A 26,529-nucleotide genomic window follows, 5' to 3' on the forward strand; every position below is an offset into this window, starting at 1 on the left:
TAGGACCTTGACTGCTCTGTTCCCTGCCTTGCTCTGGCTCCTCCAACCAAGCTGGCTTCCTTGCCATGCTTCACTCACTCACTCCAGCTTCAGGACCTTTGCATCTGCTGTTTCCTCTGCCTGGAATGTGCTGCCTCCAGGTATCTGAATGAATGGCCCCCTCCTTCCTCCTGGTGACTCTTCAGAGAGGTTTTACCTGAACTCCTCATCCAAAACAGCACTGCTCCCTCTCTCAACTCCCCCATACCCTTTATTTTTCTTCATAGCAGTTAGTCAATACCCTCCCTGATGCGTTTGTTCTTTGTGTCCTATACTTAATACAATGCAAATCCCTTGAGAACAAAGGCTTTCTGTCTGATTCTCTGCTGAATCCTCATACCTAGCACAGTGCCTGGCACACAGCAGGTGATTTGAATGAAAGAATGGTGGACTAAACACTCAAAAGAACTGTAAGTTTCATGTGGGCTTTCCTTCCTGGGTGATCTCTCCTTCTCCCAAACCTCCTGGCAGTGACAGACCCATACACAGCAGGAGCCCAGTGGGAACTAAAGTGGATGACGGGTCTCCCACCCGAGGCCTACACCCATACTCCGTGTAAAGTGCATCCTGTGAAGTGGTGGCAGTAGGGCGTGTGGCTAACGGTAATGGCTTTGGGAGGGCAGATGCTGGCTTAACACCACCAACTATGTGGCCTTGACAAAATGATGAGAATTTTCTGAGCGTTAGTTTTTCCCTGTGCAGAAGGAGAAGGATATTAACAGCTCCTACTCCCCAGGGCTGGAGTTAGGTCTCAAGTCCCATAAAGCACTTAATAAGCACAGTGCCTGGCACAGAGTAGGTGTGCGACAAGAGGCCATCAAATTAATCAACAGCCATATATATACGTGCCTTTGGCTCTTTTCAGTTTACAAAGTGCTCTTATGCCTGTTTTATCTAATGGGAGCCTTTCAACAACCCTGTCGGTTTTATCATCATTTTTATAGGTGAACACCTATAACCAACTGAGCCATCCAGGCACCCTAAGCTGAACACTCTTAAATGGTGCCCTACTGGGTCCATTTAAGAGTGGCAACTGGGTCAAAGGCAACTGGGTCAAAGAGGAGCAAAGTGCTTGCCTATGGAACACAACTGAATCTGACTACAACCCGGCACCCTCTTGTCCAGAAACACAGCTGTTATCACTGCCAATGCTAATCAAAGTGGTCTGGACAGCCCGTTAGAGCCCCAGACTCTAAAGCATGTGCCTAGTGTGAGCCTGTGATCAGCAAATGAATTCAGCCAACAAAATCAGCCAATGAGCCACACCTTCCCAACGACCCCACGGAGGCAGGGGTGCTCAGGCTCCCGTACCTCTGAATGAAGCTTGTGAACAAGTCCAGACAGACGAGCCATCTCTCAGAGTCCACCCAGGATTTAGAATATTTTAGTTTTCCCAAAAGGGAAAACACAAAAGTCCTTTCTCTAGTTTCTCTGCTTCAAGTCGGGCGACAGCTCTGAGCAGCAAATGCCACCTTTAGTGTTTGAGATCCTTGTCGTTCTGCCACCTCTGGCCCAGTCTGCCTCGACAGAGACAGTGTTTCTTCCCAAAGGTAATCCGAGGGGGAGGCCCTGCATGGAGCTCTGGGCCTGGCTCTCATCAGTTTCCTCTACCTTCCCAGGATTGAAGGCCAAGGGAAGTCGCATGGTAGGGAAGAGAACAGCAGGTGTTAGACATGAATTTTAGAACCACAAGGCCAAAACATCACAGACTCTTAGGAGTCATGGATTATCACAACTCTAGCATCTGAGAGACAGAGAAACTCACGATTTAATACCTTAAGCCTCATGGGGCTGGCAGAGATTCCACTGGATGGGAAGGGGCAGATTGGGAATCTGATGGCTTCTGGGTCAGAGGCTTAGCAAACATGCCCTGGTGAGAATATGGCCTGAGGGCTCCAGCCCCAGGAGGGAGGCTCGAGGGATAGGCCTTGGATAGCAACTTAATGGCAAAATTCTACAACCAGGCCCCTAGGGAGACAGGTAAAAGGGGAGAGGGCAGCCTTCAGAAGGATGCCACCAGGCCATCCAGCCAGGCCATCCAGCCCTGGGCCCTGGTGCTCCAAGATCTCGAGGGAGCCAGGTTTGTGGCAGGCTACCAACCACTAGGAGACTCTGACAGCGATACCATGATGGTCTGGCTTGATGGCACTTGCTCCTTGCTTGGAATGTGCTTTGTGAGCAGCACTCACTGTCTGCAGAGCATTGCACAGCATCCTGATCAATAACTTCCATTTGCACAGTGTTTATAATAGAGATGAGTGCTCATGCCCCAAACCCTGGAAATGGCCTCGGAAGACGGGCTGACAATGGCTCTGGCTAGGCAGTGGGGATGGCTCTGGCCTGCTCTAAGGGCTACTTTGGGTCATCTGGAAAAAGGGTCAATACAACCACTCTACCCCTGGCCTCATCCTCATTCAAGGTCACTTTAGGTATTTACGTTAATGAACTTCACTGATTTTTAAAAATGAGGGAGAGTTCTCGGATAATCATGATCTCATATCAAAACTATAAGAATCTCTGTTTCTCTCTCTATAAAAAAATCGCTGAAGAGATTAGCCCCCCAGGCTGCTCAGAGCAGGGCAGACCAAAAGACAGAGGTTGGACTGCTTTGCCAGTGTGCGAAATTCCCAGGAGAAACAGCAGGAGGCACACAGGGAGCAGAGATGCTCCGGCTCCAGGAGCCTGAAAGCCCTGTGCCCTGGGAGATGGAGTCCTTCTCCTCCAGAAGTCCCTGGTGCTTTTCTGTCTCTAGCGGGGGAGCAGAGGAGCTTGTACTCTTGGGAATCCATGCTGGGAGCACTGCTGGCTGCCAGGCCTGGCAAGTGGGACCAGCTCAGACTGGTGATGTGCTCCAGCCAGGATCAGAACTCATCCCGCAGCTGAGGGGGCTTGTCCATGCCGAAGAAAGAGGACAGCCTCCCCTGGAGGTCCCGTTCCCGCTTCACGAAGGCAGTGAAGGAGGAGACACAGTTGCCAATGAAGTGGTCAGCTTGGCCAAGGATGTACAGGTCGATCTGGGCCACTTCAGGCTTCAGGCTCACCACCTTCACCTGCATGAGGAAGGGAAGAATGTTTTCACCAGGGTGGTGACCAGTTCGGCCAAGGCCTGCAGCCATATCCTCAGCTCTCTTCCCTCGTGCAGAAGTGACAGACACAGAAGGTGGGGCAGACAGGATTAGGACATGGGGTCAGGCATTCTGGCAGCAGTATTGCCCAGCGGCTGCGGAGAGGCAGAGGGAGAGGGGGAAGCAGGCTCCCTGCTGAGCAGGGCTCGATCTCAGGACCCTGGGATCATGACCTGAGCCAAAGGCAGACACTTAACCAACTGAGCCATCCAGGCACCCTAAGCTGAACACTCTTAAATGGTGCCCTACTGCTCTTCAGAAAAAGATGACAAATCTTGAATGGGGCCTACAAAGCCCTGTTCAAGTCACCTCTCCACCTCTCCCCATCTCCCCTTGAGCTCCAGCCACTACCCACCAGGCTCCCTCCTGCCTCAGGACCTTTGCATGCACTCCCTCTGTTCGGGGTGCTCATCCTTTTGTCTGGTTAGTTCTTTTTTTTTGAAAAGATTTTATTTATTTATTTGAGAGAGAGAATGAGATAGAGAGAACATGAGGGGGGGAGGGTCAGAGGGAGAAGCAGACTCCCTGCTGAGCAGGGAGCCCGATACGGGACTCGATCCCGGGACTCCAGGATCATGACCTGAGCCGAAGGCAGTCGCCCAACCAACTGAGCCACCCAGGCACCCTGTCTGGTTAGTTCTTACTTAACCCTCACTCTGCAGCTCCAGTCTCACCTCTGTGGACCCCAATCTAGGCCAGAGTCCTCTGCTCTACATTCTCCCAAACCACATTCCTTTACTTTGCAGCACACACCTCAGTTTGTAGTTTCTACTCTGATTAATATCCGTCTCCTGAACCTGATGGGGTCAGGGCTGCGGCAGCCTTCTGATCACTGCTGGCTGGGGCCTGCCTCAATAAACATCTATTGACTGGACAAGCGAATGAGTGAGCCCCTGCCCCTACTCAAGCTCCTGGACCTCTCGTGCAGCATATATTAGAGTTCTGTGCAAAGTCTCTTTTCCTGAGTCTAGACTGGGAGCTTTACAGGGCAAGACCACATCTTATTTATCAGTATTCCCAGCTCAGCAGGGCCCCAGCTTAAATGAGGTGCAAGGGTGGGCTCTGAGCCCATGAGAAAGGGGCTGAGGAGTGGGGAAGGGCAAGAAGAGTGGCACAGGAACAGGAAATAGAAAATGGCAAGAGGCTCAAGGTGTAACAAATATATCAACTCTAAAAACTCACAAAAAAACTCCCTGGGACTCTCCAAATGCTTCAACTTAGTACAGAGGTGGGGGTGTGGGCAGAGCTGGGGCTGAAAGTGCTTTGCTGTCACACAGAGATTTCTGATGTAACAAAAATCATCATCTTGCTCTGTGGATGGTAGCAAAGAAATAATACTAGTTTAATCATGGCCAAAATCCCCGAGCAATTCCACCCACGCTCTGAAACTTACCCGCTCTGTGTCAGGCCCACTATAATTAGCTCTGAGACCTCTTGGGTAAATTCTATCCCTTCTTGGTTTCCTCAGCTATAAAATACAGGGGTTGGGTTAGAGGAGTCCCAAGGGCTCCCGGCTCTGATGGTCTTCTTTAGCGTGGGTGGGTGGGAGGGAGGCCAGGATGCTCGGCTTCAGCACCTTCTCTACACGTCAGGGCTTCCAGCCCGTGTCTGGAGTAAAAGGGAGAACGGGGCCCCTCACATAAAGCCAAGGGTTCTCACTGCTAGAAAGCCAACCTTTTAAGGTCTCTGCAAGCATTTAGGGCTTTCATTCATCCACGAAATCTTACTGAATGCTTACCATTAATTCAGTCATTTTATCGATACATACTTATTACCTACTCTCCACTGATAGAGTACCAAACACATCCACTCTTTATTCACACACTGAATATTTACTATTCACCACTTCCTTAAGCACTTACTAAGCACAAAAGAGCCTTCCCTTTATTCATCAATCACCTACTCCTACTACTGGTGACTGCTAACATTATTGAGGACTTGTTTTGTCCTGGAACTGTTTGTTTCTTCATATCTGATCTGCACTACCACCCAATGAGATAGGACCGCTCTCAGTCCCACTTTACAGAAGAGGAAACAAAAGCACAGAGAGCTAAAGTACCTTGCACAAGATAGCACAGCGAGTAGTGCTCACATTCTCCGGCCCCAGAGTCCAAGCCCTTAATCTCTCTGCTACACTGGATTTCTCCTGAGGGCCCACTCTTTACGTCCTTATTCGACAGTTACTGAGCATCTACTGTGTTAGGCACTGTCCTGGACATTGGTGATGGCAAGGCCCCCAGATGCTGAGGAACAGAACCCCAGATGCTGAGGAACAGAACAGTGAGTCAGCCTTGGACTCTGCCTTTAAGGAGCCATAACTCTTGGGAAATGGGCCGTGTCTCTGGCCTCATGCAGACTAGACAGTGCCTCCAGAGCAGATGTGATAAAATGCAGTGATGGCTTCAGTAGGAAGCTACAAGAGTGCAGGGAAATCTGGAGGGAATGTGCCAAGGTGTTTGGGCTGGGGTTTGAAGGAAGGATAGAAACTGGAGCAGAAGTGGACATCTAGGGGCGCCTGGGTGGCTCAGATGGTTAAGCGTCTGCCTTCGGCTCAGGTCATCATCTCAGGGTCCTGGGATCAAGCCCCGCATCGGGCTCCCTGCTTGGCGGGGAGCCTGCTTCTCCCTCTCCCTCTACTGTTCCCCCTGCTTGTGCGCTCTCACTCTCTCTGTCAAATAAATAAATAAAATCTTTAAAAAAAAAAAAAAGAAGTGGACATCTAAGTGTCGGGAGGACATGAAGCATGTAGAAGGAGCGGTGGGACCACCCTGGAGCTTTCTTGGATTCCCTTCCCCCTACACCCCCACTGAGACCATACACACCTTCCCTTTGAAGAGCTCTTGGATCTCGGGCATGTAACTCTCGGAATCCGTGGCGATGTAGACTGACTGGGCATTCAGCGCGTCCACCCAGAGCTTCACAGCCCGTCTGATTTCCTTCAGGTCAGGGAGGCACATAGTCAGGGTAAGAGGGGTGGCCGTGCTGCGGCTGTAGCCCACACACTGCGGGGAGGCCATGAAGTGGGAGCCTGCAGTCCCGTCCTTCAGCATGGCACAGGCATTCTTCTGCAGGGTCGTGGGGGGACAGGGTTAAAGACAGCAGCTGGCCCGGGGCCCCAGAAGCAAGAGCCACTAAGTGGAAAAAGGCTATATAGAAGCTCAACTATGTTTTTAAAAAAAAGTATTGAGGGAAGAGGGAAATGCATCAAGACAGTAACAGCGGCTGTTTCTGTAGAGTGGATACTGGCTTTTTACAAAATATGTTTTTCTTAGTCTTACTGGGTTATCTGGGACCTCCAGCAGAATTCTGAACCATGGTGGTGATAACGGGCAGCCTTATCTGATTTCTGACTTCAGTGGGAACACTTCTGGTAGCTCCCATGAAGTACATGTTTGCTGTGGGTTTCGGAGAGATAGCCTTTATCAAGTTAAGGTGGGTCCTTTCAATTCCCAGTTGGTTAAGAGGTTTTTGTTTTTAATCATGACTGAGTGTCGGCTTTTATCAAATGCTTTCTTGGCCTCTATTGAGATGATTATATGATTTTTCCTCTTTGGGTGCTAATATAGTGAATTTCATTGCATTCCTGGGATAAGGTTTACTTGTGTTGTATGCTCTTTAATATGTTATTGGAGTTTACTTGCTGATATTCTACTTAGGATCTGTACATTTATGTTTGTGAGAATGAGCTCTACTCTTCTGAATTGACCTTATCCGAGTTTGGTTTAGTGTTATGCTAGCTTTGTGAAAAATAGCATCTTATGTCTTTTTATGTTCTAAGCATGTATAGATGGAAACTGTTTCTTAAAGGTTTGGCTAAAACCACTCACAAGATATTCTGAGCCTGCAGTTGGTTAAGCGACTGCCTTCGGCTCAGGTCATGATCCTGGAGTCCCGGGATCAAGTCCCACATCAGGCTCCCTGCTCAGCAGGGAGTCTGCTTCTCCCTCTGACCCTCCTCCCTCTCATGCTCTCTGTCTCTCATTCTCTCTCTCTCAAATAAATAAATAAAATCTTTAAAAAAAAAAAGATATTCTGAGCCTGGTTCCTTTTCTTTATGGAAGGAGGGCAGGAAGGGAGTCAATGTGTGACTATAGTTGACCCTTGAACGACACAGGGCGTAGGGGCCGCCATCCCCACCCCGTATATAATTTTTGACTTCCCCCAAACTTAGCTACTAATAGCCTACTGTAGACCAAAAGCCTTACTGATAAAATAAACAGTTGATAAACACATATTTTGTATGTTATATGTATCACATACTGTATTCTTACAATAAAGGAAGCTAGAAACAAGAAAAAGTTACTAAGAAAGTCATAAGGAAAAGAAAACCCACGTACAACACCTCCCTGTAAAACCTCATCAGCATGTTAGGGAGCCCATGTGGTTTAAACCCATGTTGTTCAAGGGTCAACTGTACCTCCTCAATTGACTCTGAGTGAATTTTGATCTAATTTCTATCCTTTGCAGTATTTTTCAAGTCTTCAACAATGAGCATTTCTAACATACATACATACATATATCCTCTTATGTAAATTAAGGAGATGTCTACATTTCTCCTGTTATTTTTACACAGAAGATAATCTGATGAGGTTTCTGCACATTTAAGCAGCCTCCAAATTTGGAGGATGACATCTTCAGTTTTGAGAGCCCCACCCAATCTCCAGAGCCTGTTTTTCAACAAAGAGTCTACTGGCTAAACAATTAGCTGGACCACAAGACTCCTGGGCTCTGGGTGTCTCTCTGGCTTGCTGCCTGACTTGGAGTCTAGCTTGATGTTTATTTAACCATCTGCAAAATAAGGACAAAAATGGCTATTATTAAAATGAGTGCTGGCAAGCAAGCACTTTGCAGCCACATTTCTCATGTGTCTAAGGCAGGATCGTGGAACACAGCCCCGTGGACTTGGCTGAGTGAGACCTCTCTGCCCTGGATGGGACTCGGTGCAGTGGGTTCAGGGTTCAACATCCACAGGCATGGGCCCTAATCAGGGACATGTCCAAGCCAGCCCTGAGAGGAAGGGAGAAATTACCCAGTCAGAGCCAATGCGCAGGTGAATGCCCACGTAGGGCCGGATGAGGTGGGTGCGGATGTGGGCCTCTCCCGTCCTCACCATCTCGTCTGACCATACCACGTACTTCTGGAGTGGCCTGTGTTCCTCCAGGACGGGGAACTGGGCCGGAGCCCCTGGCAGGGCAAGCACTGGATGTTCCTTTGGAGAAAATCTAGGCATGAGACCGAATGAGGGGAAGTTAGACAGAGGACACACAGCCTGGCCGCCTCCCCCACAGGACAAAGGATGGTGTTGCGCCATGCCCCAGAGACCCTGCAAAGGGGCCCCGCTAACATGCAAGAAGCACGAGAGGCTGAGAAACCCCAATAGGCTGATAAGGAACCGTGGCAGCGACAACAGGCACAATATACAATACTGTCCCGCCGCACAGAATTTACAACCCTCTTTGCTTGCTTAACAATTAAAAATTTACAGTAGAGCATTCCAACCTTTTGTATGTCATGCTGGCTTCCAGTCTGTGGTGTGGTAATTCACTCCGGGGTGGGGTGTCTGGACTGCGCCTCTGCCCTTTTACCCACATGGCGGGACTGGGACATGCAGTGGCTTCCAGAGGGCCGTGGACAGGTCAGGCTCACAGGCAATGTGTACACTGGGTGAGGCCATTCGTGCAACATTTAACATGTATTTGTTGACTGCCTACTACGTGCTGGGGCCCAGGGGAGAACAAGACAAGCATGATCCCTGCCCTTGTGAAAAGCACCTGCCATCTACAGATGCCCTCGTCGTACCGTCCTGGAGGCTCTCCTTCCTCCTTGTACACAACGCACCTTGTAATTACTTCACCCTCTCTTTTCTACTAGACACAGACTTCTGAAGGCATGCCTCCATGTGACTAGGACGGTGTCTGGCACATGTAAGAGCTCAGTGAATATTTGTTGACTGAATGAGTGAGGAGAGAACCCATGCTCCCTCTTCAGCTAAATCCAGAGTCTGTCCTAGCAACACGAAACATCCTGATAGTTCCATCAACTCGAATGCACTTTCAAGCTCCAGATCTCTGCATGCTTCTTGCCTTGACCTGGACTGCCTTCCCTCTGTCAGCCAAAAGCCTTTTCTTAAAATTCTGAAATTGGCATAGCCACTCTGGCAAACAGTTTGGCAGTTTCTTGTAAAACTAGAATGCAGTTACCATATGCCCCAGCAATTATAGTCTTGGGCATTTATCCCAAAGAAATGAAAACCTATATTCACACATGAACCAGTATACGAATGTTTAGAGCAGCTTTGTTCATAACAGCCCAAACTGGAAACAGCTCTACTGTCCAAGTGACTAGCTAACCAAACCATGGTGCATCCCACCACGGAATCCGACAGCAATAGCAAGGAACAAACTACCGAGACAGGCGACAACGTGGGATGGATCTCAAGGGAGCCATGCAGCACGAGAGAAGCCAAGCCCTCAATCTTGCATACTGTGATTGCATTTATGTAACATTTTTGAAATGACGTAACGGAGCAGAGAACAGAAATGGAGAAGAGATTAGTGGTTGTCAGGGGCTAGGGTGTGTGTGCGTGTGTGTGTGTGTGTGTGCGTGCGTGCACGCGCGTGCGCACACATGCATGGTTAAGGACATGGGTGTAGTCATATACTGGTCACAGAGGATCCTTGTGAAGTTAGAACTGTTCGGGTATTTTGACTGTGGTGGTGGTTACAACCTACATGTGTGTAAAATCGAACAGACCTAAATACACACACACACATGTGCACATACAGAAGTGAGTACAAGTAAAACTAGGACAATCTGAATACGATGGGTGGATTGTATCAATGTCAACATCCTGGTTGTGATACTGCACTATAGTTTTGCAAAATGCCAGCAATGAGTGAACTGGGTAAAGGGTATCTGGGACCTCTTTGTACTCTCTTTTTTCTTTTCTTTTCTTTTCTTTCCTTCCTTTCTTCCTTCCTTGTCTTTGTATTATTTCTTACAACATGTGAATCTACAATTACCTCAATAAAAATTTCAATGAAAAGTTATTAAATATTTCAAAGCATAACAGGAAAATACAGAAAATAACTTTACAACCCACATACACATGACCCAAATTAGCAGATATTAATACTTCACTGCGTTTCAGATTTGTTATTTTTTTATTCTTTTTTAAGATTTTATTTATTTGACACAGAGAGAGAGAGACAGCGAGAGAGGGAACACAAGCAGGGGGAGTGGGAGAGGGAGAAGCAGGCTTCCCACTGGGCAGGGAGCCTGATGTGGGACTCGATCCCAGCACCCTGGGATCATGACCGGAGCCGAAGGCAGACGCTTAACGACTGAGCCACCCAGGCGCCCCTCAGATTTTTTAAAAAAGAGACACTGGTCTATCCCATCATCTTTCCCTCCTTTACTTCCTCTTCCCAGAAGATACAGTGGCTTTATGCATGACTACACTTTTACTATTTGTGCATAAAGGTATTATTCTGTGTGCTTTTCACACAATGTAATGGTAAAGGTCCAGGCTGTCGAGCCAGACGGCCTTGTGCTAATGTTGACTATGCCACCTACTAACTTGGGTAGGTGACTTACCCATTCTGTGCAGCAGTTCCCTTATTTGTATAATAGAGCTAATAATAGCTCCTGACTCGTAGGGCTCTTGAGAAGATTAAATGGATTAATATAAGCAAAGCATTTAGAATAGTACTCGGCACATAGAAAGCTCTTAAGAAATCCTGACTATTACCATCACCATCATTGTCCTATTGCATGAAACCCACTGCAACTTTTTAGAAATTCAACTTTATGTTTTAGAGACTTGGCCACGTTGACCGTGTTAGCTTCTCTCGAAGTTTTCCATTTTGCATGAATAAGCACAGCAGGGCTGCAGTGGGCACGCCCCTTTCTTCACACCCAACCCAAACACCTCAGTCTACAAACACCTCCCAACCCTCCAAGACCAGCTGCCACTCCCAAGCCTCAGCTCCTACGGGAGGGCTCCCTGTCCCACTTCTCCTTTGCTGCCGTCTGCACACTGACGTGCTCGACAGCCATCTTCCCTGCTGCAGCGTCAGCCCACGAGGGTAGGGGCCTGGGCTATTCCGCTCCCCACAGTTCCCACACACACTGGCCCAGGGCTTGTGTCACAGAAGCTGACATCCTGGCTCTACATGACATTTGTTTCATTATAATAATCTTATATGTACATGTATGTGAATCACGGATCGAGCCTTATTATGTGACAGGCAACGTTCTACTTGCTTTATGTGTATGAACTCATTTGGTTCTCACAAGAGCCCTGTGAGGTAAGCACTATTGTTATTCTCCTTTTACAGATGAGGAAATCGAGGCATAGAAAGCTTAAGTAACACGCCCATGGTCATGCAACCAGGAAATGGTGGAGCTGGGATTTGAATCCAAGGTAGTCTGCTCCAGAACCTGGTTTCTTAACTATGCACCTCACTCCCAGCTCCCCCAATGCCATCAGTGAGACCCTCAAAAGCGGAGTCTGCGCCCTCTGTTTCTGATCTGTAGTCCCTAGCACAGGCCTCAACGCACAATGGGTACATCAATATTTTTAGAATGAATGATTGAAGGAATGAGGATTCAGGGGTCTTACCAGAAAAACCAGGCCAGGTTGTCAGGGGTTAGAGGAAGAAGAAGTGCATATGAGCTGAACACCTACTACCATCCGGCCCTCAGCCAAACTCCTTTCTGAAGTCACCTCCAAAGATTTCAAAAGTAGAAAGAGTTTGTGATCTCCCAGGCAGTGGAACAGTAGGAGAAATCAGGAACTGTGTGCTCTCTGACCTCTTGGAGAGAATCTGCAGCTGACCCTTGGTGAATTCTAGATTTGGAATGTCCATCCCCTCTCCCTAGATCTGGATCGGCACATGGCTGCCCCACTGGGACATCAGCTCTGACCTGATGAGCATCAGGAGGCCCAGACTGATGTGCTTATTTACTCCCAATGAGAGAGGAGAGTGTTGTTTGGAAAGAAAGGGAGTGCTAAGGGTGTTGTTTGGAAAGAAAGCTTGACCAGCTCCATCTGCCCCTGAGCGCCCTAGGTCCGGCCCTTAGCCTGGTCACTGTCCAGCTGAAAAAGGCATATTCTCTTGCTGCTGGGTGCAGTGAACCTCTGGGGTTCTTCCCCACCACCCCTCCACTACTTAGATTCCTCCACCCAGCTGGAGTTTCTCTATACACAGCACCCACTGATGTGCCCGGAGTACATATGTGGGACAGTAGATGAGCACCATACTGAGTGCGAAGGATGAAGGGACATGAAGGAGGCAGGGCCTTGCTCTCAACGTCCCTGTCAGGAAGGACTACCTTTCTCTCCCACTCTTTGCAGGGATGGCTCCTCATCCTTCGGGTCTCAGTCTGGTCCCAGCCCTGCCAATTACATGTCACCTGTTTACGGCCTCTGAGGAAGGCTGCAGCCTGGGAGCACACTCACAATAAGGGCTGATGGTGGAGCAGGGGAGACGGCTGTCGAGCACGTCAGAGTGCAGACGGCAGCAAAGGAGAAGTGGGACAGGGAGACCTCCCGTAGGAGCTGAGGCTTGGGAGTGGCAGCTGGTCTTGGAGGGTTGGGAGGTGTTTGTAGACTGAGGTGTTTGGGTTGGGTGTGAAGAAAGGGGCGTGCCCACTGCAGCCCTGCTGTGCTTATTCAGGCAAAATGGAAAACTTCGAGAGAAGCTAACACGGTCAACGTGGCCAAGTCTCTAAAACATAAAGTTGAATTTCTAAAAAGTTGCAGTGGGTTTCATGCAATAGGACAATGATGGTGATGGTGATAGTCAGGATTTCCTAGGAGTTCCAAATACCTGTTACCTTCATGCCACGAGAATGGTTCAGCATGATGGTCCATGGTCTTTCAACATTTGATGTGCAATAAATATCTGTTGAATTAAACCTCTGCCAGGGTATTCACAGACTCAGAAGCAGCAGAGCTAGAAGGATTCTCAGAAATCACCTAGTGGGGAAGAAATACCTCTTACCCCTTCTCCTCGAATTAGCTGGACACATGGCAGCCCCAAATAAAGAGATTTCTCTGTACTTCTTGCAGCTAAGATATGGCCATGTGTCTAAGAACTAGCCAATGAGATGCAAGAGGGCTATATGAGACTTCTAGAAAGGTTCCTTAAAAAGGTGAGGCTGTGCCCCCCTTCTGCACTTTTTTCCTTCCAGCTGCCTGAGGCAAGGTTGTAATGGCTAAAGCTTCATCAGCTCTGTGAGGGGACACTGAGGATAAAAGCCGGTACTGGGTCAGCTGGGCGGAGTTGGCAGCCTGAGTCCTGACAACACAATGGAGCTGCCATCGAGTGGTGAGTTGCATACCTCAGTACTCCTCTTACTTAAGAAAGCAATACATTTCTATCTTCTTAATCTGCTGTTATTTGGGGTTTTCTGTAACATGTGGCTTAAATTAAGCCTGGTATACCTAGACCTGTGGCCATCCAAGCTTTTAGTTGATATACAAGAGGATTACTGGTTAAAGGTGGTGGTGGGAGGGACCTGAGTCCCTCCAGGTTGGCCCTGCATTGCCAGCCTCATGGCACTAGAGGCCCTTCTCAAGAACTCTGAGGAACAGTACAGAAACCACAGACCTTCTCACCCCCTTCATTTTACAGATGGAATGGTGGCCAGAGAAGGGAAGCAATCTACCTCGTCACACAGTGAGCCAGGGAAAAGCCTGACCCTTTCCAATGCCATTCTCCCTACACCCCTACCCCCGCCCCCAAAGGACAACTTTCTACAGCAAGCAAGTGTCCATTATTTTAGAAAATGTTTAGAATATATACACTCTTCAGCTCACTCCTACAAAGCACTCAGGCTGCTTATCAGCCTGCTTTGCCAGGGCCTATAAAGCCCTGTGCAATCTGACCCCTGCCCACTTCTTCTCCAAGCTCCTTGCCTGTATGGCAGATTAATTCTTCAAATCTCCTCTCGTTAGGTGGACTCTGTGTCCCCTCCCAACGGCATGAAGCAGAAGTGACACTGTCCCAGTCACCAGGCCCAGGCTTTAGGAGCCAGCAGCTTCTATTTCCCATCTCTTGAAACATTCACTCCCTGGTTGTATCCTCTCAGAACTTGGCTGATATGCCATCAGAAGTCCAAGCCACATGGAGAGGCCTTGTGTACTCACACCAGCCAACTGCCCCAGCTGAGCTCCCCGATGACAGCCTGCATTACTGGCTAGCCATGAGCGAGCCCTCTTGGACATGCAGCCCAGCCGGGCTTCCAGACTCCAGCCCCAGCTGACAGCTGACTTCAACCACAGGAGACCAAAAGCAAGAAGTGACCGGCTAACCCAAGCGTCCATCAACAGATGAACAGATAAAATGTGATCCGTGCACATAATGAACTATTCAGCCTTAAAAGGACTAAAATTTTGGGGCACCTGGGTGGCTCAGTTGGTTAAGCAACTGCCTTCGGCTCAGGTCATGATCCCAGGGTCCTGGGATCGAGCCCCACATCGGGCTCCCTGCTCAGTGGGAAGCCTGCTTCTCCCTCTCCCACTCCCCCCGCTTGTGTTCCCTCTCTCGCCGTGTCTCTCTCTTTCTCTCCATCAATTAAATAAAATCTTAAAAAAAAAAAGAACTAAAATTTTGATGTATACCACAACGCAGATGAGACCTGAAGACATTATGCTAAGTGAAATAAGCTAGAAACAAAAAGACTAATATCATATCATTCTACTTATAAGAGACCTAGAATAGGCAAATTCAGAGACAGAAAAGTTGAATAGAGGGATAGGGCAGGGGGCATGGAAGAATGGGAAGAAGTTGTTTAATGGGTACAGAGGTTCTGTCTGGGGTGATGAAAACGTTCTGGAGATGGATGGTGGTGGTGGCTGCATACAACAGGGCAAAGTACTTAATGCTACTGAATGTATACTTAAAAACGTGGTTACAAAATAACTAAATAACACACACACACACACACACACACACACACTCTCCATTGGCACAAATACACATATACATCCCCGTAACCATTTTTTGAAATCTCGTGTTTGTTTATGTTTAGAACTGATCCTGCTAGCAATATTTACTAACCTGGTAAATAATGATATCAATCCCTCCTCAGAAAAGGCAGTTGAGCAATACTTGATCACAAACTACACACAGTAGTTTCATTTTAAGCTAACCTGTGTAGGTATATAGGTGTGTATAAAAGTACCGGAGGATGGAAGTATATACATCAAGCTGCTAAGAGTGTTTTTTGAAGGGAGTGGTGGATTATGAGCAAATGTAATTCTCTTCTTTATTAAAAATTTAAAAATCTCCCACCCAATCTGTGATGGGTTCTAAAGGATATTTATAGCAAGAAGTTAGATGTTTAACATGGATTGAAACTTTATACAGTTGGGATTCTAGAAAGATGGAAAACCAAAAACCAGAACTGCCTCGCTGACCCCTGTCAACCCACAGAACTCTGAGAAATAATTACCCACTGCTGGGGAACCATTCCAAAACTGGTTTATTATTCAGTAACAAATGATGGAACAGTCCCCATTCTCCTCCTCACTCACTCCAAGAAGCCACACTGGCTGTCTGCCCCTCCACCACACCAAGCCTGTTCCTGCCTCAGAGCCTCTGTGCTCCATGTCCCCACCATGAAGAACTACTTTTCCCTCCAGCTTTTTCCATGGATGGCTCCTTCCCTTCAGGTCTCTCATGGCCTGAATGTTTGTGCGCCACCACCCCCCCCCCCCTCTCCGATTCATAGTTGAGGTCCCCACCCCCCATGTGATGATATTAGGAGGCAGGGCATTTGGGAGCCAAAAAAGTTTAGTTGAGGTCATAAGAATAGAGCCCCCATGATGAGATTAGTGCCTTGTAAGTGAGCCTGCTCTCTAACATGTGAGGACACAGCAAAAAGGTAGCAAGCAAAGATCAGTGGAACCCAACCATGCTAGCTAGCACCCTGATCTTGGACTTCCCAGCCTCCAGAACCATGAGAAATAGCGTGTTGTTTTAGCCTCCAGGCTGTGCTATTTTGTTATAGCAGCCCGAGCTGACTGAGATAAGGTCTTGGCCCTAAAACCACACATCACCTGTTTATGTCTTTCGTGGCACTATATCTTCTGGAAACAAGGAGGTGATCAAATGGAAATACCCTGAGATCAACCATGAGGGAGGAGTAGAACCTGCCATGACTGAGTATCCTCAGTAGCTCCTGAATTAGCTCAGAAATCCCAAATGGGAATTGGCAGCTGTTACAGGCACAGCTATTCTCCACGGTGATTAAGAATGGGTGCTCTGGGAGCGCCTGGGTGGCTCAGCTGTTAAGCATCTGCCTTTGGCTCAGGTCATGATCCCAGGGTGCTGGGATCGAGCCCCGCATCGGGCTCCCTGCTCAGCGGGAGGCCTGCTTCTCCTTCTCCCACTCCCCCTGCTTGTGTTCCCTCTCTCACTGTGTCTCTCTGTGTGTTAAATAAATAAATAAAATCTTTAAAAAAAAAAAAAAAATGGGTGCTCTGGAATCAGACTGCCTGGGTTCAAATCCCAGCTTTGCCACTTTAAGCTGTGTGACCTTGGGCAAGAGACTTCACTCCTCTTTGCTTCAACTTCCCTATGTGTAAAGCACAGAAGACAGTAACTCCTGTCGCACAGACTTGTGGAAGGATCCAATGAGTTATCACCTTAGAAGACTTAGGTAGTGAAATGAAAACTTAGAATGGTGTTTGGCACGCAGTAGGCACTAAATAAATAGCAGCTTTATTATGTATTAAAGAGTTACATTCGGCCTGCAGCTGCCCTCTCAAAAGCTGGGTTACCCTGGGCAAGCTATCTTACTTCACTGAGCTGTTTCCTTATCTGCCAAATGAAAATCAATCATTAAACCCACTTCATAGAGTTTCCCAAAGTTTCTCTTTATATGAAATAAAGCATGTGAATAATATTAACTGCTAATACTGGCTGGCCCCCTACAATGAACCACGCGCTCTATGCCCTCGGATGCAGATGCCACAGGGCTCCTTCCGTTCAACCACGAGGATATTCAGGCTGGAGAGCTGGAGAGGCTGCTCAGGGGCTCCTGAGAAAGAGGCAGGGCTGAGTCCGAGCCCAGGTCTGTCTGATCCTGAGCGCAGACTCCTTTCTCTACATCAGTGCATCCTTGGTCTACAGAATGCCGAGGGCTATGACCATGTATGACTTCACATGTTCCTCACAGCCCTGAACCCAAGTCTGACTTTTAAGCTCACGTTCCTTCTTGCCATGCTATAGCATCAAGGCAAGTGCTGTTTGTTAGCATCATTATAACTGGTATGCGGCTCCCTGAAGGCTGAGGCTGGGTCTTCCTCATTTTTATATATCACCTCTGGCCTTTGAGCACTATGTCTCCTACGTGACAGACGCCTATAAATATTTCACAGCCTGTGCCTGTGCCCTGCTAACCTATTTTTTTTAATAGGGCCTACTGGAATGCAATTAATAAAGCACATCCAATTATTATCAGGATGACATCATTTCTCAGTCTGCACCTGCAGTTGCTTTTCTCTAGAAGCTGCTTCCAATTCTCACCTTGTGAAGAGGAAGGTAACAGGGGAGTGATTCTCACGCCTAGAGGAGGAAATCAAGACCCATGTGACTGCACAATACTCTTTTTATGACATCCTTTATCGGCCGATAAACTCTTGCTCAACCTTGTGGCAGGTCAACGTCCCACCGTGTCAGGCGTTGAGATGGGAACACATCACACAGGATCCCAAGTTCAACAGACAGAAGGGCCGCACCTTTGGTCTCAAACATCAGGGTGTGGTACAGCGGGGAGAGGGTCAGGAAAGTGCTGCATTCTCAGGGGCCCCATGCCCTTCCCCTAAACCCAGCAACACTGCCCCCTCCAAGTACCTCTGGATCCACTGGTCTTTGTAGGAGGCGCTGAAGGAAATGCCTGAAAAAAGTTCAGACTTGTTGAAACTCACATGAAACTGATCCCAAAATGGGCCAAAGGGATTTCCTTCCTGCAGAAAGAGAGATCAAAGACTTACTGAGGAGGGAAAGCCCTCTGGGTATGGGGCCAAGGAACTGTGGGTGGGGGAACCCTGGTAGACTAGACTTAGGTTGAAACCCCTCATAGGATGGCCAATAGGAATGTCACTTTGTAAATCCTGAGCTGGGGACTGAGGAGAGCAACTCGGCCTCCAGTCTGGTTTCCAGCAGACGTTTACCACAGTGTCTAAAGGAGTCTTACCCACTGACATGCCACATCCCACTGACCCTGCAGCTCTAGTGGGGGTAGAGGAAGGAAGTGGATCTTGAATTTGGGCTTTAGATCTTGGACTAGAGCTTTCAGAGACTTTCAGACCAGCTAACACAATGCCCTTATTTTCAAGATGGAAACCAGGGCCCAGACAGCGTAAGACCCTTGTCCAAGGTCACACAGCAAGTAAGGGCAGTGTTGTGGCTATAAGCCAAGCCTCCTTTCTCAAATTTCATGGCTCTTTCAACTACCCTCCCTAGACTTTAGCATAAGCACTGAAAGACATACTGGGGATTGTCTTATTCCCAAAGTACCAGAAAATTACAAATTTCTCCTGATGAAATATGACTGTTTCTTATTTACCTGCTGAAAGGCAGGAATGCATACAAGATAAGAGGGTGGATAATGGAGCCAAATTACCTGGAGTTGAATCCCAGCTTATTTGCTATGTGACCTTGGGCAAAATATCGAAACTCTGTATTGCACTCAGTGTCCTCTCTATAAAACGGGGATATTAATAGTACTTCCCTCATGGAGCAGTTGGAAGATTAAGTGGGTTAATATGTGTAAAGCTCTTATGGTACCCGGCTTGTAGTAAGTGCCATAGAAATATTAGAGGGGCGCCTGGGTGGCTCAGTTGGTTGAGCGACTGCCTTCAGCTCAGGTCATGATCCTGGAGTCCCTGGATCGAGTCCCGCATCGGGCTCCCTGCTCGGCAGGGAGTCTGCTTCTCCCTCTGACCCTCCCCCCTCTCATGTGCTCTCTCTCATTCTCTCTCAAATAAATAAATAAAATCTTTAAAAAAAAAAAAAAAAAAAAAAAAGAAATATTAGATATTATTTGGGGCACCTGGGTGGCTCAGTTGGCTAAGCGTCTGACTCAATTTCGGCTCAGGTCATGATCTCAGGGTTGTGAGATCGAGCCCCCAGTCATCAGGCTAATGGAGCCTGCTTAGGATTCCCTCTCCCTTCCCTTTCCCTGTGCCTCTCCCCCTACTCTCTCTCTCGGTCTGAAAAAAAAAATATATATATATATTAGTTATTATTACTCATGTGGCACTTTACAGTTTATAAGCACTCGTGCACCTGGCCCTGTGTCATTATTGAGTGAGACAGAGCAGGGATAAAGACTCAGAGGAATCAAGGTCCTCTGCCCAAAGTGACACTGCTGACGGACGTCAGAAATGGGACTTAAGGGCGCCTGGGTGGCTCAGTTGGTTAAGCGACTGCCTTCGGCTCAGGTCATGATCCTGGAGTCCCTGGATCAAGTCCCGCATCGGGCTCCCTGCTCGGCAGGGAGTCTGCTTCTCCCTCTCCCACTCCCCGTTTGTGTTCCCTCTCTCGCTATGTCTTTCTCTGTCAAATAAATAAATAAAATCTTTAAAAGAAATGGGACTTAAATCTCCATCTTTCTACGCTAACCCTTCTAGTGCCTTTCCCCACATATTGTTGTCACAGTGTCTCAGGGGCCTAGAGGACATGGAACAGGCAGAAAGGGTCCCCCAGACCCACCTTCATGGGGCACGTCTTCTTATCAGGGCTTCGCTGGGCTGCCACCTCAAAGCAGTATGCCACCCGCCTCTCGGGGGGCCAGTGAGTGGGTGCCAGCTTTTCCATGAAGTTCTCCAGGCTGATAACTCGATGGTAGGCCTGGAGGGGCTCCAGCTTGAAGTACTTCTGGTAGGACACATGGAGCTAGAGGAAAAGGTGCAGAAGGAGAGGCAGAGATCCCTCCTCAGTATCCTAGTGGCTCTTTTAATAAGACATTCATTAAAACCATACACTCCAAGACCCAGACAGCTCAGACTATAAGCCAATTAAAAACTTTCGGAAAAGGACACCAAAGCTAGAAGAGAAAAAGACTGGGAGAATTTATCTGCAAACTAACGAAGAAACAGTAACATCTTTTGTGTTCAGAAATGCTTGCTGATCTAGATGAAAAAAGACAAATTATGTAAGGGAAAATGTGAGCAAAGGACAGAAGTGAACAACTCACAGCAAAGAAAACCCACATAGCCAATACACTCAAAAGATGTACAAACTCACAAGTAACTAGAAAAAAGCAAGTCACAGTTACAAGGCCACTTCTCACTTATTAGACCAGCAAAAATTTAAAAGCTTAACTTTAATTGTTGGAAGGGAAGTGGGGAAATAGGGGCTGCTGTATATGGCTGGTAGTCGAAATGTACATTCTGGAACAACTACTTTAGAATGTAATCTTGCAGCATCTACTAGAATTTAAAATGTTCCTTCCACCTCTCTGTATTTTCCCTAGAGAAGCTTTTCCACTTTGCATGGGAGATGGGTACAGGTATGCTCAGTGCCACAGCAAAAGTACAAGAAAGACCTCAGAAGGAGTCACACTGAAGACATTACGTCCACGACAGTGGCTGCCTCTGGGGCTAGGAGGAGGGAGTGAGACTAGCCTCGGGAGCCACGGGAGACTTCATCTTTCAACAGCTTCATCTGTAATATTATATTTCTTTTATTTAAAAAAGAAAGATGAAGCAAAGAGAAAATGTTAAATAATGATCACTTCTAGAGGTGGGTACATGGACGGTGATTATATTAATCTCTGTAGTTTTCTAGATTTTAAAAAAATTTCTTAGAACACCATGGAATAAAAATTTAGACTTTATCCTATAGGTCAGGGTTCCCAAGCATGTTCCACTAGTTCATGGGGATAATCTGCAATCAAAAGGCTCCAGAGTTAAATAGACCTGGGAAATGCTGTGTTAAGCTGATTTCTTTACTATAGGACTTCTCAGTATGGTAATGTGTATTTTGAATCTCCAGTTTTGGAGGATGGGGAATTGAGAATATAATTTCCCAAACTGATTTCCTTCATGAGCCATTGGCATTTCAACAAACAATTTGGGATATTTAACTATTAGCAACAAGGTCTTGCTGAAGGATTTTATTTTTTTGAAGATTTATTTACTTTTTAAAGACTGTATTTATTTATTTATTTGACAGAGAGACAGCGAGAGAGGAAACACAAGCAGGGGGAGTGGGAGAGGAAGAAGCAATGCGGGACTCGATCCCAGGATCCTGAGATCATGACCTGAGCCGAAGGCAGATGCTTAACAACTGAGCCACCCAAAGGTGTCCCAGATTTATTTATCTACTTTTTAGAGAGAGAGAGAGAACATGAGCGGGAGGGGCAGAGGAAGAATCTCAAGCAGACTCCAAGTTGAGCACAGAGCCTTACACGGGGCTCAATCTCATAACCTGAGATCACAACCTGAGCTGAAACCAAGAGTCGGATGCTTAACCGACTGTGCCACTCAGGTGCCCCTTGCTGAAGGATTTCGAACAGAAGTAATAAGAGATTTGCCTTTTAGAAAGATCACTCTGGTGGCAGAGGAGAGAACATATGGATGGTAAGATTAGGGTAGGAAGAGGAATAAGGAGGTTACTACAACGGTCCTTTTATTTGTTCAAGTACTCACTCAACATGTATTTTTGAGCATTAAGTCCAAGTGAAGATGGAGGGCATGGACAGCTTAGGAGAGGTAAAGGAAGGTGGAGTAGAAGGTAAAAGGAGGCATTTAGGATGACTTCTAGGTTCCTGGCTTGGTATGCAGGTGAATGGAGGTAACATAAACTAAGGCTGGGAATATAGGAAGTGACACAGGTTTGAGAGGGAAAGATGCCAAGTTCAGCTCTGTCTCTGAACTTGAGGTATCTTTGGGACATCCAAGCAGACTCAAGGGCTTAGGAATTAGAAACACAGGCTTATGATCAGAGGAGAGTCTGGGCCACAGATAAGATTGGGAGGTACGTGGAGAATAGTGAAAGCCACAAGACTCAACAGAAATTTATAGCAAAGCAAATGATGGTAATAATAGCAACTAATATTTATTGAGTGCTGACTTAGTGCCAGGTGCTGTACTCATCACATTTCATGGACTTGCTCATCTAATTCTAAGAGGTAGAAATACAACCATCTCCAGTTTACTTATGAAGAAACCCAGGCAGACAGACTCTTGATAACTCATCTGAGGTCACATAGCTAATAACGGAAAGAGGAGACATACCAACATTTATTTTTTATTTTTGTTTTATTTTATTTTTTTGAGAGAGAGAGAGCGTGCATGCACGGGAGAGGGTGGGGGTAGTAGGAGGGGCAGAGGGAGAGAGAGAGAGAGAATCTTTTTTTTTTTTTTTGAGAGAGAGAGAGAACGAGTGTGCACAAGCAGGGGGAGGAACAGGCAGAGGGAGAGGGAGAAGCAAGCTCCCCGATGAGCAGGAAGTCCGACACAGGGCTCAATCCCAGGACCCTGGGATCAGGACCTGAGCCAAAGGCAGAGCCACCCAGGCGCTCCGAGAGAGAATCTTAAGCAGGCTCCACGCCTAGCACAGAGCCCAACTCAGGGCTCAATCTCACAACCATGAGATCATGATCTGAGCCGAAATCAAGAGCTGAACGCTTAACTGAGTGAGCCACCCAGGCACCCCAAGGCACACCAACATTTAAACAGTGAGTGGAGAGAGAGAAGCCCCCCATACAGCACAAAGAGAAAAATGCTGAGAAGTCAGGCTAAAGCAGGAACAGACTATGTCTTAGAAGACAGGAGAATAGGGATGAGAGGCTCACAGTTCCAGGTGCCACCCAAGAGGATAGCTGGAAGACTAAGAAATGACCCCTAGATTTGGCAATTCTGAGGTCCCTGGTGGCCTCTGTGAGAACAGTCCCAGTGGGGAAGGGGAGCCTAATGGGATGGGTTGAGTAACCCATAGAAAGTAGAGACTCAGAAAGATTCTTGGCTGAGAAGGCAAGGCGAGAGAAAGAAAACAAGGCAGAGGGAGACAGACAATGTCTAAACTATAACAGTGAGTGCAAAAAATCAGCACATCAGTGGCTCCCAGTTACTGAGGACTTCCTATGTCCTAAGCACTTTTCACTGATGAACTATTGATTCTAAGAGAGAGGCATACAATATTCAAGGCATGCTACAATCACTAACTCATTATGGGAGGTAATCACTGTTACTACCGGCCTCTTTTAAAGATGAGAAAACTGAGGCACAAAGAAATCAAGTACTCTGTCCAGGCTACACAGTTAGTTAAGTAGTAAAGCCAAACTACGATCTCAGGTCCGTTGGCTTTTTTTTTTTTTTTTAAGATTTTATTTATTTATTTGACACAGAACGAGAGAGAGAGTGCACAAGCAGGGGGAGTGGCAGGCAGGCAGAGGGAGAGGGAGAAGCAGGCCCCTGCGGAGCAGGGAGCCCAACGCGGGACTCGATCCCAGGACCCTGGGATTATGACCTGAGCTGAAGGCAGACGCTTAACCAAATGCGCCACCCAGGCACCCCAGGTCCTCTGGCTTTTAACCTCTAACGATAAAAACCTCTCTTAATATAGACATGCAAAATAATAATAATAATAAAAACCTATGCAGAGAAAAGGCTGTAAGAATGATATGCATTTTGTACATACAAATATAATTTTTTAAAGTTTATTAAAAACTTTTAGAGTCAATTCATTAGATTAATTCAGTTCCTACTGCCAGGCCCCTGGGGATACAGTGTGAACAAAGACAGACATAGGATCAGTGGAAGACACAAAGAAAAAGCAAGGAATTAGAGGATGTCGAGTATCACCATGATGGGGTGAGACAGCTCTGGAGCCAGACTGCCTGGGTTTGTGGCCTTGAACACAATATTAACTAACCTGTGCCTCAGTTTCTCCTTCAAACTGACAATAGCATCCATCACCCTTTGACTAATGGGATGAGCAGAGGGTGGGACCAACCAGGGGTGGAAATGGAGCTTTAGGTTCAGATCATAGGCTCTGGAGTCAGACAGACATGGGCTTGAGTACCAGCTCTACTATTCACAAGCTGTGTGACCTTGAGGAAGTTACCTAACCTCTTGAAGCCCATTTTCTCATAGGAATGTGATGAGGGAGAAAAGAGCTAGTCCTAATGCAGTGCTCAGAACAGTGCCTGGCAGACAGAAGGCACTGGATAAGTGTTAGTCAGTTAGCCAGGTAAGACAGTTTGGGGTGGGGACTGGGGAAGGCTCAGAGGAGCAGGAGGTAAAGCCCAGAGAAGGACTTGGTGTCAAGAGGGGGTAAGCAGGACTGGGGTACGATGCATAAGGGGAGGTACTCACATTGGTGAAGGGAGGCCTGTGATGCTGGTACTCAATCCAAGGGGGTACAGCCAAGGTGCGGTTCAACAGCTTTGCAAAAGCCAGGGAGCCCAAGAAGTGATCAGCCTGGTTCCCGAAGCGCCCTGGATGGTATATGGTGGTTGAGGTGAGGCCTGGGACACCGAGGGCATGGGGCATGCAGGATTTGGAAAGGATGCAGGGCCAGGGGTGGGGAGGGCCAGGACACCAAGGAGAGCCAGGGGAGCTGGCAGCATAGGATCAAGTCTGGACTCGTGGGTCTAACACTCAAGGCCCTCAAGTCGTACCTTTCTGCCTCAGTCGCTCTAGGTTCCTTGCCACCTCTCATCCTGACCCCATGCCTTTGCTCCTGTTTTCTTTCATCCAAGGGTGCCCTTCCACCTCTATCTCGATTCATCTGTGCATGAAGGGGCAACTCCAACACCTCATTCACTGGAATCCTTTCATCAACCCCCTGCTATACTCAATCCCCTCCTCTGCCTCCCACTTTGGATTGGAACTATTTATGGTTCTTCGCTTTTCCTCAAATGTCCTTTCCCACTTCCTGGCCTTTGTACTGGCTGTTTCTTCAGCCTGTGAATACCTCAGGAGCAAGGACCCTGTCTGATTCTTTTCGTTAGCCCCCGCATGACATCCATTCATTCATTCCACAAATACTGAGAGGCCACAATGTGCCAGGCTCTCTGTTTGGTGCTGGAATACAGGATTCAGCAAGAAAGATAAGGTCTCTGCCTTCGAGGCACTCACAGGCCAGCTAGAGAGACAAGTATATAGTGGTAAACGAGTATATAGTGGTAAATTCTGATAATTTCAAGGAAGAAATGGAAAAAGTTTGGTGATAGAGAACAGTTAGGTGGAGATTATTTGTGTTGAGGTCATCAAAGCCCTTTCTGGTGACATTTAAGCTGAGACCTAAGAATGGGAAGGAGTTGACCTGGCAGAAGTGAAGAGGAAGGTTTTCCAGTCAGAGGGGATAGCACAGGTTTCAGAACCTGAAAATGTGTGAGGAACAGAGAGGGAATAAGAGTGGCTACAGCTGGAGGATCTGGGGAGAAGGGAGTGGTAGTAATGATGGGCAGAGGGCCAAATCATCAGGGTCTGGAGTCTGGAGGGTTTTAAAAAGGAATGACTTTTACAATGACAATCCACCATCCCATTTAAATTGCAGCTTTTAGATTCTCCATTACTCTTCTCTATTTTATTTTCCCATAGTGTTCATCCTCTTCTAAGATACTATGTATAATTATTCATTTTTTTATCTTTTATTGTCCGTACCTTTTGTCTATTGTGTGTATCTTTTGTCTGTCTTTCCTAGCTAAAATGAAAGTTCTACAAAGGCGTGGCATTTTCTGTCTTACCACTGCTGTATCCCCAGAACAGAAAACAGTCCCGGGCACAGAGTAGGGGTCCTATAAGTACTTGTTGAACGATGAAAGAATCGTCCAGAGCCAACGTTGAGTCAGTGACATCAAGTCCTGCCCCGCTAACTCCATTTACTGAACTCTGGGCTGGCTTAGACCTTGCACAAGACACATAACCTCTCCTGGTCTCAGTTTCCTCATCTGCCAAATGGAAGGTTGGACACAGAGGCCCCTCGGGGCCGTTGCAACTGAGGCAGAGAGGCGAGGAGCAGGCCATGCCCCGCGCTGGGGTTCTCTCCTGGACATGTCAAGGTATCTCTGGGCGCCTCAGAAGAGGGTCTTCTCCTCTCTGGGCCTCAGTTTCCCCATTCGAGCAGAAGGCTCGGGAGGCCTTACCCATGCATGGGCAGTAGAGCAGGTAACCCGCCGGGTCCCAGGAGCCCGCGGGCAGCCCCAGGAGCGGCAGAATCCGCAGCAAGAGAGACACACGCAGCGGCAAGGGGGACGATGCCCACGCGGCGGCGCCCATGACGGCTCCGGAGCCCGAGCGCGCCGCGGTGCGGAGGCGGGGAGAAGAGGGACGCGAGCGTCCGCCCCGCTCCCGGCGGTCCCCGCGCGCTGCCCGCGCGCCGCCCCGGCCGCTCTA

General features: G+C 47.7%; 1 protein-coding gene across 2 annotated transcripts; it reads right to left on the minus strand.

Annotated features, from left to right (window-relative positions):
• Window positions 1–2,547: 2,547 nt before the first annotated feature.
• POFUT1 (protein O-fucosyltransferase 1) lies at window positions 2,548–26,435 on the minus strand. 2 transcript variants are annotated; one of them, XM_021689028.1, is made up of 7 exons: window positions 26,280–26,435; window positions 24,505–24,626; window positions 19,895–20,077; window positions 18,032–18,144; window positions 8,194–8,386; window positions 5,987–6,229; window positions 2,548–3,089 (listed from the first exon to the last, which is right to left on the minus strand). In XM_021689028.1, the coding sequence occupies exons 1-7, from the start codon at window positions 26,410–26,412 to the stop codon at window positions 2,901–2,903; spliced, it is 1,176 nt and encodes a 391-aa protein (XP_021544703.1). In that variant the 5' UTR covers window positions 26,413–26,435; the 3' UTR covers window positions 2,548–2,900. The 2 variants fall into 2 exon arrangements, with proteins under 2 accessions (XP_021544703.1, XP_044774577.1); XM_044918642.1 differs by lacking the exons at window positions 2,548–3,089; window positions 5,987–6,229; window positions 8,194–8,386 and adding an exon at window positions 17,701–17,743.
• Between the last annotated feature and the right edge of the window lie 94 nt (window positions 26,436–26,529).

Source organism: Neomonachus schauinslandi, chromosome 10 (assembly GCF_002201575.2).
Source record: "Neomonachus schauinslandi chromosome 10, ASM220157v2, whole genome shotgun sequence".
Classification (NCBI taxonomy): domain Eukaryota; kingdom Metazoa; phylum Chordata; class Mammalia; order Carnivora; family Phocidae; genus Neomonachus; species Neomonachus schauinslandi.

Bases quoted from the DNA above. Each gene is read 5' to 3' on its own strand.
- POFUT1 (XM_021689028.1), bottom strand. From the start codon at position 26,412: ATGGGCGCCGCCGCGTGGGCATCGTCCCCCTTGCCGCTGCGTGTGTCT. The intron at 20,078-24,504 runs GTGAGTACCTCC...CTTTTCCTCTAG, and splicing joins ACAGGCCTCCCTTCACCAAT to CTCCATGTGTCCTACCAGAA. The intron at 3,090-5,986 runs GTGTGTATGGTC...TTCCTCATGCAG, and splicing joins AAGAGCTCTTCAAAGGGAAG to GTGAAGGTGGTGAGCCTGAA.